General features: G+C 40.8%; 1 protein-coding gene and 2 long non-coding RNA genes across 3 annotated transcripts in view; 1 reads left to right on the top strand and 2 right to left on the bottom strand.

Annotated features, from left to right (window-relative positions):
- SPMIP2 (sperm microtubule inner protein 2) overlaps window positions 1–18,295 on the bottom strand; it is a 51,924-nt gene that overhangs the window by 14,991 nt on the left and 18,638 nt on the right. The window contains exon 3 of the mRNA XM_089670396.1: window positions 8,937–8,995. Within this exon, the coding sequence (XP_089526522.1) occupies window positions 8,937–8,995 (59 nt within the window). The remainder of the gene's footprint in view (window positions 1–8,936; window positions 8,996–18,295) is intronic.
- Window positions 12,382–13,113, bottom strand: LOC149468240 (uncharacterized). The gene is made up of 3 exons (XR_016311769.1): window positions 12,958–13,113; window positions 12,769–12,864; window positions 12,382–12,655 (listed from the first exon to the last, which is right to left on the bottom strand). It is a non-coding gene; the product is annotated as an uncharacterized LOC149468240 (long non-coding RNA).
- On the top strand, window positions 13,770–14,522 carry LOC149468239 (uncharacterized). The gene is made up of 3 exons (XR_016311768.1): window positions 13,770–14,010; window positions 14,104–14,199; window positions 14,313–14,522. It is a non-coding gene; the product is annotated as an uncharacterized LOC149468239 (long non-coding RNA).

Here is an 18,295-nt window from a genome sequence, read left to right as displayed (position 1 = left end):
AGCAGGGGCGGACTGACAACTCTTGGGGCCCCCCGCCAATAGGGGATCATGGGGCCCCTGTGTCCTTGCCCAAACTAAAAAAAGCCTATGAAAAAGGTACCAGGGGCATCTCATGGGGCCCCCTACTGATCCTGGGCCCTTGGGCAGTGCCCGAGTTTCCAAATGGTCAGTCCGCCCCTGCATGGGAGGGACCTGGATTGGGGACTTAGGTGGGAAAGATGGTAAAAAGAATAGTTTTAGTCCAGAATGGGGGTTTTCAGTGTAAATTCAGCCATACATTAATTTTATTTATTCCAGGTACTTATATAGTGCTGTCAATTTACGCAGCGCTTAACATATATATTGTACATTGACATCAGTCCCAAACCCTCAAGGGGCGTACAATCTAAGGTCCCTAACTCACATTCATACATACACATACTAGGGACAATTTAGACAGGAGCCAATTAACCTACCAGCATGTCTTTGGAGTGTGGGAGGAAACCGGAGTACCCAGAGGAAACCCACACAGGCACAGGGAGAACATGCAAACTCCAGGCAGGTGGTGCCGTGGTGGGGATTCGAACCAACGACCCTAGTACTGCCAGGCGGAAGTACATGTTTCTTCTTTAGAAAGCGTAAGGAAGGGACAGAATTTATTAAAACTATTCTTTTCTGTGTCCCCAACAGATGGTCAGCAGGATAGGAAATAAAGAGGGATGCCTCTGAGGTGCACAGCCATAATAACACTTTTTCCATTTGAATGGTGAAGGGTCAGAATCTGTCAAGTTTCTCCTGCTATCTGGGACTCCACTGGGAGATTTCCAACCATTCCCTTTGCTGGTAACAGAGGGACACCAGAACAGACAGAGGTTCAAACCCTTTTCCACATTGGCAAACAATATTTTAGACATGCTTTGGCTGGAGTTTGACAACAAACAAATTGCTTTTAACACAATTCCCACTGGCCATACAGTATGTGGCAGTGCAACGGTGCACTTTAACGTGATGCTGCTACATATATGTGTACAGATGGAGTCCCTGTTCTGTGCTGAGAGTGTGCTCAATCATGCTCCAGCACTGTGACTGTTACCAACAGCTCCCACTCACTCTTTACATTGAGGAGCTGGTAGGATGGGTTCCCGATCACCTAACCACTCTGATATATGATCATGAAGCCCAGGAAACACTCCTTAAAGGAGTGGCTCGTGTCAGCAGAAAGTTTTAAATGAGAAGTTTAGCCAAAGTTATTTGGCTAAGCTTCTGTAGGTCACAGGAGTGCAGTTCATTCTGCACTCCTGTGACCCATTTTCAGCTGTCAGCAGGTGAGTGACCTCAGCCCGTGCAGGCTCTGAAAAGACCCTGACCATACGGTTAGGATTCACCCAAAAGCCTAGGCCAGCACCTGGCTCAGCCTCTCAGCGATCCTGAGCCAGTCCCTCCCACCACCTCCACAGCCCAGTGCTCCAGTGAGCACTGGAGGGGCAGAGCAAGGGCACAGACACTGACAGTCACGACTCTCTGCTCAGAGCGGAGGTGGAGAACTGAGCAATTAGCTGTGTTTGATCGCTCAGTTCTCACTGCAGAACCAACAGGGGACAGGTGCAGCATTAGGCATCAGATCAATGCTGCATCCACGTTGGTGAGCATAAATGTTTTTTTTTGTTTTTTTTACAGTCCATACTTCTCATTTAATAAATAGTTACAGTATAGTTCTGCCTGTAAATCAGAAATAATGTAACCTCAGTGTAACTTCAGGATGACTACGTTTTCTGTTAAAGCAATCACTGTTCATAGTGTGCATGTCTTGTACCCTTCACGTGTTGGCATATTGTTAAGCAGAACTGGTGTGTATATAAAATGTGTGAGATATATATATATATATATATATATATATATATATATATATATATATACACAGTTGTGTTCAAAATAATAGCAGTCAGACATCACTAACCTGATCAATCACTGTTTTTGGTAGAAATTATATTTCTACATGGCAAATAATTTACTAGCAGGTGTAGTAGAGTAATAGAAATCCAACAGACCCAACAGTCATGACATGCATGCTGCTGATTCTGTGTAATTGAATCACTAATTGAAAGGGGCATGTTCAAAATAATAGCAGTGTGGAGTTCTATTAGTGAGGTCATTCATTCTTTGAAAATCAGGTGGCAATTATTGCCCTTATTTAAGGAGGGAAGGCAGCAAATGTTGTACATGCTGGTTACAGTGCATTTCTCTCTGAAATTCTGAGGAAAATGGGTCGTTCCAGACATTGTTCAGAAGAACAGTGTACCTTGATTAAAAAGTTGAGTGGAGAGGGGAAAACATATAAAGAAGTGCAGAAAATGATAGGCTGCTCAGCTAAAATGATCGCAAATGCTTTAAAATGGCAGCCAAAACCTGAAAGACGTGGAAGAAAGCTAAAAACTACCATTTGAATGGATAGAAAAATAGCCAAAATGGCAAGGACTCAGCCAACAATCAGCTCCAGAAAGATCAAAGAAGGTCTAAAGTTACCTGTGAGTACTGTTACAATTAGAAGACGCCTATGTGAAGCCAAGCTATCTGCAAGAAGCCCCCGCAAAGTCCCACTGTTGAAAAAAAGACGTGCTGAAGAGGTTACAATTTGCCAAAGAGCACATTGACTGGCCTAAAGAGAAATGGCGCAACATTTTGTGGACTGATGAAAGTAAGATTGTTCTTTTTGGGTCTAGTGGCCGGAGACAGTTTGTCAGACGACCCCCAAACACTGAATTCAAGCCACAGTACACTGTGAAGACATTGAAGCATGGTTGCGCAAGCATCATGATATGGGGATGTTTCTCATACTACAGTGTTGGGCCTATTTATCGCATACCAGGGATCATGGATCAGTTTGAATACATCAGAATACTTGAAGAGGTCATGCTGCCTGAAGAGGAAATGCCCTTGAACAGTGATGTATTTAGACTTTGTGCTGCCCTAGGCAACACAAAAATTTTGCGCCCCCCCCCACTCCAATGAGAGAGCAAGAGAGTCAATAAGTGTGTATGTATGTATATATATATATATATATATATATATATATGATTTTCTCTCTCTTCCCTCTCTCTTTGTCCCTCTCTTCTCTCTCTCTCTCTCTCCCCCCCCTCTCCTCCCTACCTCTCTCCCCCCTCTCTCTCTTTTCCCTCTCTCTTCCCTCTCTCTCTCTTCTCTCTCCCTCTCTCTCTCCTCCCTCTCTCCCCCCTCTCTCTTCCATCTCTCTCTTCCCCCTCTCTCTCTTCCCCCTCTCTCTCCTCCCTCACTCTCTCTTCCCACTCGCTCTCTCTTCATTCCCTCTCTCTCCATTCCCCCTCTCTCTCTTCATTCCCTCTCTCTCTTCGTTCCCTCTCTCTCTTCATTCCCTCTCGCTTCCCTCTCTCTCTCCTCTCTCTTCTATCCCGTCTCTCTCTCTTCTCTCTTCCCCCTTCTCTCTCTCTTCACCTTCCCTCTCTCTTTTCTACCTCCCCCTCTCTCTCTCCCCTTCCCCCCTCTCTCTCTTCCACCCCTTTCTACCCCCCCCTCTCTCTCTCTTCCCTCTCTCTTCTCCCCCTTTCTCTCTCCCCCTCTCTCTCTTCCCTCTCTCTTCTCCCCCTTTATCTCCCCCCTCTCTCCCTCTCTCTCTCTTCTCCCCCCTCCCCTCTCTCTTCTCTCCCTTTCTCTCTCCCCCTCTCTCTCTCTTTATTCTCTCTCTCTCCCCTCTCTTCCCCCCCTCTCTTCCCTCTCCGTTTCTCACATCGTATGGGGCTGCACACACACACCTCCTCCAAGGGCTGCTGATCTCCGTGCAGCAGGAAGGAGGGGGGGGGAGGTGTGTGCAGTCCCATACGATCTGTCAGTGCGGAGAGGGAGACAGGGAGATCCCACAGACCACAGCACAGCTCACCTCCTTCGGATCCTCTCCTCTCCCTGCTCCAGGCTGTCCCCTGGTCCCAGCTCATCAGCTGCTGGAGGGAGAGGTACAGGAGCATTGCTCTGCAACTGCCCTCCCCCACATCGATCCTCCTGCTGTCCTCTGGGCCACTGCAAGAGTACCAAAGGTACCCCTCTGCTGGCGGCCCTGCATGGCTCTGTCCGCCGCTGCTCTCAATGTCCCTTCTTCCGGGGGGCGGTGACCCCTAAAAATTGCCGCCCTAGGCAAACGCCTTGTTTGCCTCGCGGTAGATACGCCCCTGCCCTTGAAATGGGTGTTCCAACAAGACAACGACAAGATTGACGTTATGGAGTGGCCAGCCCAATCCCCGGATCTTAATCCAATAGAAAACTTATGAGGTGACATAAAAAATTAAGTTTCTGAGGCAAAACCAAGAAATAGAGAAGAACTGTGGAATGTAGTCCAATCATCCTGGGCTGGAATACCTGTTCACAGGTGCCTGAAGTTGGTTGACTCCATGCAACACAGATGTACAGCAGTTCTCAGAAACAGTGCTTATACAACTAAATATTAATTAAGTGATTCAAAGGAAAGCAAAATCTTCAAACATTTTTCAGTTTATATAGTGAATGTTTGAGTTTGTAAAGAAGAATACAAACACTGCTATTTTTTTGAACAGTCTAATATTCACTTTTCTTCAATTTTTTTAGAGGAACAACACAAATTTGATATATTTTTCTTCATGTTTTGATTTGGAATAGAATGTTTAGTGTTCTCAATGCATTTGTGTGTATGGAAATAAAAGCTATTAGAAGGATTTTGAGCTTTATTCACTTTTTTCAACACACTGCTATTATTTTGAACACAACTGTATATATATATATATATTGTACAGTACAAACCCCATATTGCCTTGACAGAGTAGTGTTGCTTCCACATACTGTAAATCTTTAAATGCTTGCAACCATGACTGTTTGTATTAATATTTTATACTGTAGGACCCATTAGCTGGCTCACAGAACACAGTGCTGGGTAATGTGTAAGAGGCAGAAATGCCATGAATGCTACTTTTCTCAACAGCTATTGCTGAAGCAATACTCTCCACCAAAATTGATGGGTTACCAATTTAGCAAACATTATCTTATATTATTGAATCCCTTAATGGTGATGGTAAAACAAACCTGATGCCTGAACCCAGTTTTGTGTTAGTAAAACTGTACATTATTGTATCTTCTTAGTGCATGCAGATGAAATAAGCCTTGTTTTTTAAGGACAAATTGGTCCTAAATAATAATTGATAGTGTGAGTTTATTTATTATCAAGGGAAAACTAGCTTGAAATAGTAAAAACAAAATTACTATTTTTAAAAAGGTAGCTGTATATTTTTTGCCATTGCCATCATCCACCACCAAAAGAGAACCCAAAATAAAATTACCTACCTAACATGCATAGCGAAACCACATGTGTGCATTAATGAATTTATCTGAAGTGAGGCCAAGAAACAATAATGCACCTTTTTCTTTTTATCTTAAAGTGAAGGCTTAGTTTTTGTTTTTTTTAAATAACAAACATGCCTATATTTATCTGCTGTGTGCAGTGGTTTTGCACAAAGCTGCCCAGATCCTCCTCTTTTTGGGTCCCCCTGCTGGCGCTTCTGGCCTCTCCCTCCTGTCGGGTGCCCCCACAGCAAGCAGAGAGCATGCGCACTCCCCTGCCACTGCTCTGTGTGTCCATTCACACACAGAACCACAACTCGTCCCAGCCCCAACCCCTCTCTCTTCTTATTGGCTCACGGACTGTGATTGATAGCAGCAGGAACCAATGGCTCCTGCTGCTGTCTCAGCCAATGAGGAGAGGGTGTCCCGGGATAGCTGCGACTACAGTGCACATCGCTGGATCTAGAGGGGACTTAGGCTGAGTATTAGGGGGGCTGGTGGGGGGCTGCACAGAGAAGGGTTTTTATCTTCATGCATAGAATGCATGAAGGTAAAAAACCTTGAGCCTTTACAACCACTTTAAAACACACAGACATTGACACTTAATATAAAACCTTTCTATATAAAGCCTATCCCTAACACTGCCACTAACACTAACCTAGATCTAGCATTGATTTAGCTTTTTTTTCTTTTTATATTATTTTTCAAACAGTTTTTTTTACAGTCTTCTCTTATAGAGAGACACAAACAAAAAGATATAGGGGAGTCTTCTGTTAATACACTGCAATTGAGCATCATACACATTAGAATGTATTATTTAAAGTGTTTGTAAAGTCTTTTTTTTTTTTTTAAATAACAAACATGTTATACTTACTTGCTCAGTCGACCTTGAACCTGTTCTTCTCGGGTCCCCCACTGGCACTTCTGGCTCCTCCTCCTTTCAGAATGCCCCCATAGCAAGCCACTTGCTATAGCGGCATTCATGTGGGTTAAATTCCGAGCTGTGCTGCCTGCGTCCATAGACAAAGACAGCACACTCTGCCCTGCCCCTCGCTCCCATGTCACAGGATTTAACTGACAGCAGTAGAAGCCAATGACTTCTTCTGCCTCAGCTAAGCCTGTGAGAGCAGGGAGAGAGGACAGAGCTACTACAGATGGGCCAGTGCTGGATCAAGTCAGGACTCATGTAAGTATAAGGGGGAGGTGAGGGGCAATACTGCTACCTAAACATTTTTTACCTTAATGCAGGGAATGCATTAAGGTAAACATCTTTAGGCTTTAGAACCACTTGAAGAGACAATAGCCACAAATATTTATATATTTATATATTAGTTAGGCCACAGTATAAGAGGGAGAGATGAGGCCAGTTTTATCATCTAATAATCATTGCAGTGTAGTTTCTGAGAGACTATAGCCACAAATATTTGTACCAGAGCAAGCCACAAACTTTCAGGCCCAAGGCAGGATATACCCTGCAGCAAATATTAGAAATTTGGCAGCTGAGGTCTAAATGTGGAAACAACGTGTGGCATCTTTACAGTGTGGGAACTCTAGGATAGGTTCACATCTCAATGTACAGGTATGTGACTCTGCCTGTGTGAGCTGCCCACCCGCAGTAATGTGTGGGCCAGCAGGTGACACGTGGTTAAACAAACTTCTGTACATTCAACCACTTCCTAGGTGGTGGCACAGTAGCTTAGTAATGTAGCACAAACAATCATAAGAAAGACTTTAGAGAGAAAGGGCCCGCTTAGAGATACCTGTGACCTTGCCTACTGCAATAAAGCCCAGGTATCCCCAAGCATAGGGCATTTACTAAGTCTTACTTCCCACAGAGGGAGAAGTCCTCAGGGAAATAATCCATGACTCACAGTAGGTTACATTTCTGTTGCCTGCAGTCTAGCTCTTACATGAACTAACCAAGCTTCAAACCACTTAGGTTTTTATATCCCTACTGCAATATAAATGACTAGCAGAGAGAAAGCCCAGCACCATGGGATTTCTCTAAATTAAACACAATCTATGTATGGAGGATGGGCAGGTGAATGAAAGGTATACCTTATCCACTATGGATCATGTTTCAGTTATAGATGCTAGAGTACAGCTTCTGATGATGGAGGAAGTGGGCATAGTCATCAAGAGTGTCCCTCACAGGTCCATCAGCTCTGTTATCCCCATCACAATTGAAGATTATGGTGGAGGGAGAAGGGGCAGTTTACAGGTGGAAGATTTTAAGTAGTCCCGCAGCCAGCATTACAAAGGGCACATCACACTGAATCTAAGTAATATCCCTTGTGCTGATTTTTTTTTTTTTTGGCTCAACTTAAAGTCTAAGTTTACTTTTAGGGACATGTTACACCCGTATTTAAGATTTCACATGTAACGTCTTCCTAAGCACTACCCCCATCTTCACCTGAGTCCCCCCCCCCCGCCTCCAGTTTAACATGTAACATCTTTCTATATGATTGGTCATATAGATCACATGATAACAATGTAAACAAACTGTCATGAATGGATTTCCATTCATGAACAGCTTTCTTACAGTTGTGGTCTATAATTGGCCTACAGTAATCACATGGTACATGGCTACCTGCAGCATTTGATTAGTTTAGTATAGTTTATACAGTGATCATCACTGTATAAGCAATAACAGTGTAAAAAAAATCCCTGATCACCTTCCCCCTCTAGAGTAGTACAGTGTCACTATGGTGACCCCAAACTAGTCTGATGAAAATACTGTATGTAAAAAGAAAAAAAAAATCATAAAAAAGAAGACAAATTTAGAAAAATGTAAAGATTATTCAAAATGTTTTTATACTGTCACCAGTCAGTATCCATGATCACCGCCATATCACACCAGTCATATGATGACACTGTGACAGTATGTAAAAAACAAAAGTTGTGGGGGAAAAAAATGATTTAATCTCTTCATTTTCCAAAAAATTGTGACAAAAAAATTACAATTTCAAAAAAAAACTCACCATGCCTCTTATTAAATACCTTGGACTGTCTACTTTCCAAAAAGGGGTTATTTGGAGAGTATTTTTACTCTCCTGGCATTTTAGGGCCTTAAGAAATGAAATCGGCCATCAGTACATTAGGAGTGGTCAATTTTTATATACATACTGTATACCCTAGTTTGTAGAACCTACAACTTACACAGACTGTCTGCAAACTTTTAGTAAGTAAGAAAAACACATTTTTTTTTGTTTATATAGCAAAGAACAGAAGAACCCAGTGGTGATTAAATACCACCAAAAGAAAGCTGTGAAAAAATGGATATAAATTTCATTTGTGTACAGTGCTGTATGACAGAGCAATTGCCAGTTAAAGTAGTGCAGTGCTGAATAACAACAAATGCGCTGGTCATGAAGGGAGTAAAACTTTCTGGAGGTCAAGTGGTTAAGATATGTATTTCACAGAAAATAAGAAGTTACAGAACAGAAACTAAAAATAGAACTGCAAGTAAAAATTAGGTTGGTATTGAATTTCTTTTTTTCTTTTTATTCCTACAAGCAGAGTGTAGCTCCTGAGGATAGCTAGTACTCTGAAGACGGCTACCTATTTTCAAAATACTCTGAATAATCTTTATTTTTTTCTCTCTTTAGTCAGGTAGGACTTACCAGGGATTTTGATATCTGTGAGTTACTTTATCCTCACAAGCTCTGCGAAATTCTCCCACCTAAGAAACAAAAAGAGTGTCAGCTACAGGTAAGCAGCTACTAATACATACATTGTCCTCAAAAACTGGATTAGATATGTTTTACTTTAGCGTTCAATGTTGCCCTTATAGCAGTAGTATATTATAAGTTGAAAGGCTTCATGTAGAAACATCAGTACATAGATATTACAGTGCTTCACTAAAATTACAAAGCTTGACTAATACAGATTGTATTTACAAACCCATCCACTAATATTCCTTTCAATGGATAATCCTATTCATTGACAATTGGGGCACAATACCTGATCCTACCTGCAAAGCCAGGATTTCGCAGTTTTAATGGAGACTACCTTGGCTTTAGACTTTCACAGGTGTCATTTAAATATCAAACACCAACACAATGCTTGCTGAGCACAGGGAAATAATGTGACATATTGGGTACTTCTATATATAAAGCTAGCCATACATGATTGAAATTAGCCAGTTCAGCATGGACCAGCTGAATTCCAATCCATGTACTGACAGGCTGACAAGCATAATAGATCACTTCATGCTGGCCCCTTTTGCAGATAAAGCTATGTAAAAATTAAAAATAGGTGCCTATACTTTTTAAAATCCAGAGCACTATCTCACCCTGCACTGCACATGTTCAATTGCTCTCTATTCTTGGCACTGTACCTAAAATCAGAGCCAATCGGAGATCATTCAGCTGCCAGCTTTGCAATTTACTGTTGCTGAAGGAGGAAGAAAGCAACAGGATTGACACTGTCAGTGCTAAGGGAGCACAGGATAGGGAAGGAGAAAAGAAAAGCTGGAGGTGACAGGACAAACTCTGCTGCCAGGGAGACACAAAACACAAACTTACATGGATAGTGTCTTATCTTATCTCCTTGATTCACCCTCCTTTCTCCCTCATCAGTAGCCTGTGCAATTCAGCCCTGTATAGCCTCATGCACACTGGACATTTTTACAGCTGCTCCTAGGGGCATATGGGGATGTATTTATCCTGCCTCTAAACTCCCCTGCACGTTAGCTTACAGTTGTGCTCAAAAGTTTGCATACCCTGGCAGAAATTGTGAAATTTTGGTATTGATATTGAAAATAAGACTGATCATGCCAAAAAATGCTCTTTTATTGAAGGTTGATGATCGTCCCACATCTGTTACTTTTTAAATTGAAATTAGTGTCAGTGTATAAATAATCAATACGTTTGTTAGCTCTTCTGTGGAAGCGTTTACTAGGCTAGATACTGAGCCATGGGGGTCAGAAAAGAACTGTCTAAAGTCCTGCGTAACAAGGTAATGGAACTTTATAAAGATGGAAAAGGACATAAACAGATGTCCTAAAAGAGCATTTTTTTTTATCATGATCAGTCATATTTTCAATGTCAATGCCAACATTTCACAATTTCTGCCAGGGAATGCAAAAGACAACTGTTTGTGTCCATGCAAAAATGGAATTTTTTTGTTTTCTGTTATTTTGAAAGTGTAAATGATGGAAATAAAATCTAACTTTTGTTGACATATTATAAGAATGTCTAATCTGTAATTTGAGGCCTTTTGGAGATTTTTCCATCTTTCCTTGGCTTCTTTATGCACATTAATACAAATTTTTAGCTGGGGTGCCCAAACTTTCGATCCCCACTGTATATGTATGAATGTGAGTTAGAGACCTTAAATTGTACGCTTGAGGGTTAGGGACTGATGTGAATGTACAACATATATGTAAAGTGCTGCGTAAATTGATGCTGATATATAAGTACCTGTAATAAATAAATAATCTGGTACTACTGGATATCCTTCCATTTCACCAAGAGATACCTTTCGCTCTTTAACCAAACTGACATACTTGGTTAAGCTCATGATACTCATTGGATAGACAGCTTTATTCTTTGCTGGGAACCCTCCTCCACATTTCTCATCATTTTCTATAGACCATAACACTGTCTATAGCCTAACCTTCCTCTCCTTCTTTGCAACCATACCTTTCTTCTCTCTGTCTTAGTACAAACCGCCCATGAATCCCCCACCTTCTGTCTTCCCTCCACATTCCCATAATACACCAACAAAACACGGCAAATGCCCACATGGTGCTCTACTGAGTCAATAGCTATATACATGAATAACCACCAAATACGGATACACATAGATGCTATGTTCAGTCTATACTTTAATTAGTGCCTATGGTTATTACTGGCAAATGGATATGACTTAGAAATGTAGACCATGTTTGTAAAGATATCCAGATCCTCTTTATCCTTGTTCATTGATTGTATAAGCATTTCATGTAACTGTCATGATAAGACTCAAGTTCAATAAAAAAAGTAACTTCAATGTGGTTTGTTGTTCTTTCCATCCCTATCAGAGAGTGTTCTTGTATTTGATATGCTTATACCCACTCAGTAGCTGGGAATCGATGTGTAAGGTTATATACTGTATGTAAAAGCAAATGTTTATAATGATAGAACTGTTTAATTATTATTCTAATACACTGTGCTGTCTAATTTCATGGACATTATATTTTTGTATGAAGAGATTGTATCTATTGCACAGAAAATGAATCACATTAACATTTATTACTGTGAGTGTAGGCACGTATTATCTCTTGCTGCAAGTGATACATGTTGTATAAAAGATTGGTCTCCTTTAGAACACCAATTGTGTTTACAAACAGCTACTAGACAGCAACAGTATCCACACTAAGCTCCATATTACAGCTGCCATATACTGCTAAAAATTATATACTGCTGTTGATAACTGTGGCATTTGTACACGACATAGCTGTGGTAAATACGAGGGTGTCAACAGTAAATAATAGGTCTCCCTTAGAACAAATGTAATACAAGAACAGTATAAAAACAAAAGAAAAAAAAAACAGTACAAGAACAGAATAAAGTGCTAGGAATATAGACATATATGGAAAAGATTATTTTATAAAATAACTGCTGATGAGTTTCTAATGAAAATTCAACTTCAAATAAATATAAAAATTATCCATTACTGGAGTATTCATTAAAACAGAGTTAAACTCCACAATACAGTTGCAAGAAAAAGTGTGTGAACCCCTTGGGATTACGTGGAGTTTTGCATGAATTGGGCATAAAATGTGCTCTGAACGTCATCTAAGTCACAACAATAGAAGAACACAGTCTGCTGAACATAATACTACACAAACATTAGATGTTGCCATGGTTTAATTGCACATAACACAACAATAAAACACAAACTGGCCACCCAGAATGACACGTATAGCTGGTGTCATTGACTTATCTCCGACTCACTTGTATAAGTGTGGATCCATAAACCCAAAAAGTACATACTAAGCAAAATGGTAGTGTGACAAGAACACCCCTACCTGGAAAAAGAAGGTTACTAAGTGATCCACGTGGAGTAATATGAATTCAAAAATATTCCAAACAATACTTTATTTGATCACATAGATCATAAGGAGGTCAAACATGAGCACGGTGTACATATGAAAAAAGTAATAAAATCATGTTAAAAAGCACTAGGCGTCTTCAGTTTCGGGTCATCTTAGCAAATAGAGTACCATAAGGCAGAGTTATATAGTGGTGATATAGTTATCCTGGGTTTCCATAGGTTTTCGTCTTGTATTCAAATGAACCATGTATTCAGCAAATGTGTTCCCAATATATGTCAGGTATCTCCTGGTATGAAAAAGCTGGAACACAGAAATACATAGTATATATATAGAAGTATGAAAACCAAAAAACCAAAACACATCCAAAATTCACAAAGCCTCCCTCTGCAGTAGTCAATGGATACTACTATTACCTTCTCAATAGTGAGATTAACAGGCCAACTTCTCAAATGTAGGGACTTCCTGGATAGCCACCCCAAGTGAAACAGGGTCCACAGTACCAAATGATTCTGAGGATATATATAGAAAAATAGTGATACATATAAAAATCATGGGCATCAGGTCACCCTGAAAACAAGATACACATAGAGTGGGTATATTACCATAAATGAAGATCAAGAAGACTTCTGTCGACTTGAAATAGGATCAGGTCCTTGATGCTTTTCCAAGATACATGTGGGGGTGGGGAGCCAGGTAGTCACAATACATGGATTCCAAACACATCAACTGTGTATATAGCATATAACAGGCCATGCAGGCCTGAGTTTTTATACCCAATAAAGGGTTTCCATAAATTACTCAAAATGAGAAGATTATTGCTCCATATACTATGTGTATAGCATGTAACAGGCTATACAGGCCTGAATATTAATACCCAATAGAGGGTTTCCAAAAATACTCAAAATGAGAGGGTTATTGCGGTTTCATGAGGATATGGCTATGTCACAGCACAACACCTGGATAGGATAGCGTATATATATAAATATATGTAGATCGTCCTCAAAAGAGGATTTACAAAAAATTCCCCGAATATACAGGGTAAATTAGGCCCATATAGCATGCCCTTTTAATACCATAAATGCTCTATAGATCTCAACAGCCGTAAGCTGAAATAACTTGCCACCGGTGGAAGATAAATTTCCATGAAAGATTGTCGTTTGCGAACCGCTGCAATAGTAGCCTTATGGTAGTTTTCAGAGGGTCAAGGGCCTTCCTAACAGAGAGCTGTGACACCGCCGTTCCTTCCCGCCTCGTGGGCGCCGCACCCAGTGAAGACGCCGAGCGTATTGACGTCACTATTGGTGTTGTGCTGTGACATAGCCATATCCTCATGAAACCGCAATAACCCTCTCATTTTGAGTATTTTTGGAAACCCTCTATTGGGTATTAATATTCAGGCCTGTATAGCCTGTTACATGCTATACACATAGTATATGGAGCAATAATCTTCTCATTTTGAGTAATTTTTGGAAACCCTTTATTGGGTATAAAAACTCAGGCCTGCATGGCCTGTTATATGCTATATACACAGTTGATGTGTTTGGAATCCATGTATTGTGACTACCTGGCTCCCCACCCCCACATGTATCTTGGAAAAGCATCAAGGACCTGATCCTATTTCAAGTCGACAGAAGTCTTCTTGATCTTCATTTATGGTAATATACCCACTCTATGTGTGTCTTGTTTTCAGGGTGACCTGATGCCCATGATTTTTATATGTATCACTATTTTTCTATATATATCCTCAGAATCATTTGGTACTGTGGACCCTGTTTCACTTGGGGTGGCTATCCAGGAAGTCCCTACATTTGAGAAGTTGGCCTGTTAATCTCACTATTGAGAAGGTAATAGTAGTATCCATTGACTACTGCAGAGGGAGGCTTTGTGAATTTTGGATGTGTTTTGGTTTTTTGGTTTTCATACTTCTATATATATACTATGTATTTCTGTGTTCTAGCTTTTTCATACCAGGAGATACCTGACATATATTGGGAACACATTTGCTGAATACATGGTTCATTTGAATACAAGACGAAAACCTATGGAAACCCAGGATAACTATATCACCACTATATAACTCTGCCTTATGGTACTCTATTTGCTAAGATGACCCGAAACTGAAGACGCCTAGTGCTTTTTAACATGATTTTATTACTTTTTTCATATGTACACCGTGCTCATGTTTGACCTCCTTATGATCTATGTGATCAAATAAAGTATTGTTTGGAATATTTTTGAATTCATATTACTCCACGTGGATCACTTAGTAACCTTCTTTTTCCAGGTAGGGGTGTTCTTGTCACACTACCATTTTAATTGCACGTAACATGTAAACATTCACAGTGCAGGGAGGAAAAAGTATGTGAGGCCCTAGCTTAATGACTTCTCCCAGAGCTAATTGGAGCCAGGAGTGAGCCAACCTTGACTCCAATCAGTGTGATGATATTGGATGTGTTGCTGACAGCTGTCCTGCCCTTAAAAAACACACACCTGTTTTGGGTTTACTGGTTTCAAGAAGCACTGTCTGATGTGAACCATGCCTGGCAGAAAAGAGCTCTCAGAAGACCTACAATCAAGAATTGTTGACTTGCATGAAGCTGGAAAGGGTTACAAAAGTATCTCCAAAAACTGTACTTCTCTTTCCTTTAATGGTCTAACATGCCTTGTCAGTGCCACATCTTCTACATGTCTTCTTCTGAGTGTGTCTGTCTGTGGCCATCTTCTGTGGCCCTCTTCTGTGGCCGGTGTGGGAATCATGTCACTTTAGTATGCAGGAGTGCAGTCATCCCAGCAGACAATTGCTGTGCCAGAATCTACTGTAAACTAAGCTGTGTTTGTGCAGCTCAGTGTACACCCCAAAGCAGACTGTGAGCAGGCAGGTAGGTTTATTTTATTGCAAAAGAGACATTGCATGTTTCTTCTGCAATAAACAGCCTGCCTGCTCACAGTTTGTGAAAACTTTAATAAACACATTATGTTAATGTTACATACAGCTACTGTAAGTACTTTAAATAATATGTTCACCTTTCATAACATGTTGCACCCATATTTACGGTGTAACATGTTATGAATGCCCCTGCTCCCCCCCTTTGACAGCTAGTGGGAGATCTTCTCTCCCCCTGGCCATGTCACTCATTCATGGTATTCTGTGAATGGGAAACTACAAGCCTTAGAGGCTGTTGGCTTGTAATTCTCAATGAACTACCATGGTACTGTGGAGCACTGTGGTAGTTCATTGATTCTTCCTGTCAGTATATTTATTTATTTCAGGTACTTATATAGCGCTGTCAATTTATGCAGCACTTTACATATATATTGTACATTCATCATTCCTTAATCCTCAAGGGGTGTACAACCTAAGGTCCCTAACTCACATTCATACATACACATACTAGGGACAATTTAGACAGGATCCAATTAACCTACCAGCATGTGTTTGGAGTGTGGAAGGAAACTGGAGTACCTGGAGGAAACCCACACAGGCACAGGGAGAGCATGCAAACTACAGGCAGGTGGTGCCGTGGTTGGGATTTGAACCAATGACCCTGGTACTGCCAGGTGGAAGTGCTAACCATTTAGCGACTGTGCTGCCCCATATATCTGCTTGCTCATATATCTTGTACAGGCAAGCAGATATACTGACAGTCTGCAGGAGACCTGCATGGCACCAGCCATCTGCTGATCACTGGTGCAATGCTTTATAGGCTCCTGCAACTTAAATAATGAATGCACTTTTTTTTTTACCAGCAAAAAAATGTGCATTTATTATTTTTTGTTTAAATGTGAACGTATCCTTTTAATCTACCTTGATATCAGCCTTCTGTATTCCCCTGTTTAGCAGCACTCAGACCAGAAGTGGGAGACTTAGCACCAGCAGCCAATCAGACTCTGCAGTCAAAATGCTGCAAGGAAGAGAGCAGAGTGAAAAGAGCAATGACCCTTTTCTCTGTGCTTCTACTCAATCACTGTTCAGCAGGGTGTGATAGTGTTTTGGCCAAGCTGTGCTACTGCAGTGGAGTTCAAGAATTTGGCTGTGTTTTCTAGTAGGAATGTATTGATCACAAAACTTGATTCACAGAATTATAAATACAGTACTTTAGCAGGTAAAACTGTTTCTAGTTTTGCAGAGGGTAGGTATGTAGCTGCTGGCCTAAAGTATAAAAACATAAAAAACTCTAAAGTGCAAATAGAGAAAAAGTGATTCGGTCCCAAGCAAGAAGCCGTAGTCTCTGTATGGTAGATCCAGATGTGTTAATCTACTTCTAGAATGGCTGTAGCTCTTCTAACAGGGTATTGGATGTCTCTGTGCACTAAAACAATAAATAAACAAGGCGCTGCCATCTAAGTGGATCGACTTAATTAAAAACAAGTAAAGGGAAGGGTTACAATGCACTCTCAATGATGAGAGTAAATGGGCATATCATCAGTTCTTATTTGCTGGCAAGCCTTGGTGGACAGTGGGTGGATGGATGGATAAGATGTATCCTTAAAACAGCTCTGCAGGATAGGTGGAATAAGGCAGGCCATAGACGGGCCGTTTATTGGATTTTCCAGCATGACCGATTAAAATAAATGTGGAGATCCGCGAAAAACGGCCGACGGGCTGGCCACACTAACGGCGTGAGTATCGTCCGATTTTTCGTGCGGAAGAAAATTTGGCCGATAAACAACCCGTCTATGGTCTGCATAAAGCTGGACTCAGAATGCAGATTAAGTCCATATGACAGGCTGTGTCTTCCTCCAGCAGCAAATATAGCCACACTGGAATGCAAACCAGGGCTAGGACCGGAATCAGAAGTGACACCGGGACGTATTGACGTCAAAGCGTGATGGGTGGTAACATGTTTCAGAGCCCACAATCGCTCCTTTGTCAAACCATGAGAGGCTCTCATGGTTTGACAATGGAGTGATTGTGAGCTCTGAAACATTCTGCATTCTGACAGAGTCAAGCTTTACTTCACCTATCCTGCAGAGCTGTATTAAGGATACATCTTATCCATCCATCCACCTGCTGTCCACCAAGGCATGCCAGCGAATAAGGACTGATGATATGTCCATTTACTCTCATCCTTGTGAGTGCATTTTAACCCTTCCCTTTACTTGTTTTTAATTAAATTGATACACTTAGATGGCAGCGCCTTCTGTTTGTTTATTGCTTGCCTAAAGTACACCTTTAAAGTGACCCTGCTTTTAGTGCCATAGAATAAAACTGAGAGCAAAAGTAGAAGAAAAATGCTCACCTTACGCTATTGGGCAGTATACCGAAGCTTCACTTTCTTGTTGAGCTTCAGGTGACACAGATAAAAGTGTTCAATAATGTGTTCCCATCCTTGCATATTGTGTTTTTTTCTGTTGACGCCTACGTCACTCCAGAAAACAGTGGTGATATAGGGAGCAGTAAGAGAAACCACAGTGGGGGACAAATTATAAGACACACCCAGAAGTGTTGTATAGCATTGATGCTCAGAGTACAGCAAGGGAGCAAAATTTTAAAATACAGCCTGCCATAAAGAAGATGGAATCTTTTGCAGGCTTCTTTTAATATTATTCTGTAGAATTAGCAAAAAGATCACTTTAAAAAAAAAAATATTTTCCAGTGTAGATTTTACCAATATGTACAACATTTAAAATAAATTGCAATATATTAGTAGATAGTCACAGCTGCTGTAACTAGGTGGTTTTGCCCAAATGTTTTGTGATTTCTTCGATGTGCAAAACATATCAATCTTAATAATAATCTCTGTTTCCATGGAGAAGTGATACTACTACTACCAGTAGCTCATAAGCCACATATGTCTATTGCTTCATTAATGCTCCTTATCTGTGGTAGAGCTGTTATAAGACTTATGTGCCAAGAGCAAATTTTAGCATGGCAAAAAAAAACAAATCATATAAAGGCTAGGTCAGATGGCGAAAAAGGACTAGGTTAGTCTCACCTAA

This window comes from Staurois parvus, unplaced genomic scaffold (assembly GCF_062004578.1).
Source record: "Staurois parvus isolate SC_StPar_1 unplaced genomic scaffold, SC_StPar_1.0 ptg000090l, whole genome shotgun sequence".
Lineage (NCBI taxonomy): Eukaryota > Metazoa > Chordata > Amphibia > Anura > Ranidae > Staurois > Staurois parvus.
Note: the sequence above shows the minus strand (reverse complement) of the source record. Positions and strands in the feature narration are given on the sequence as shown.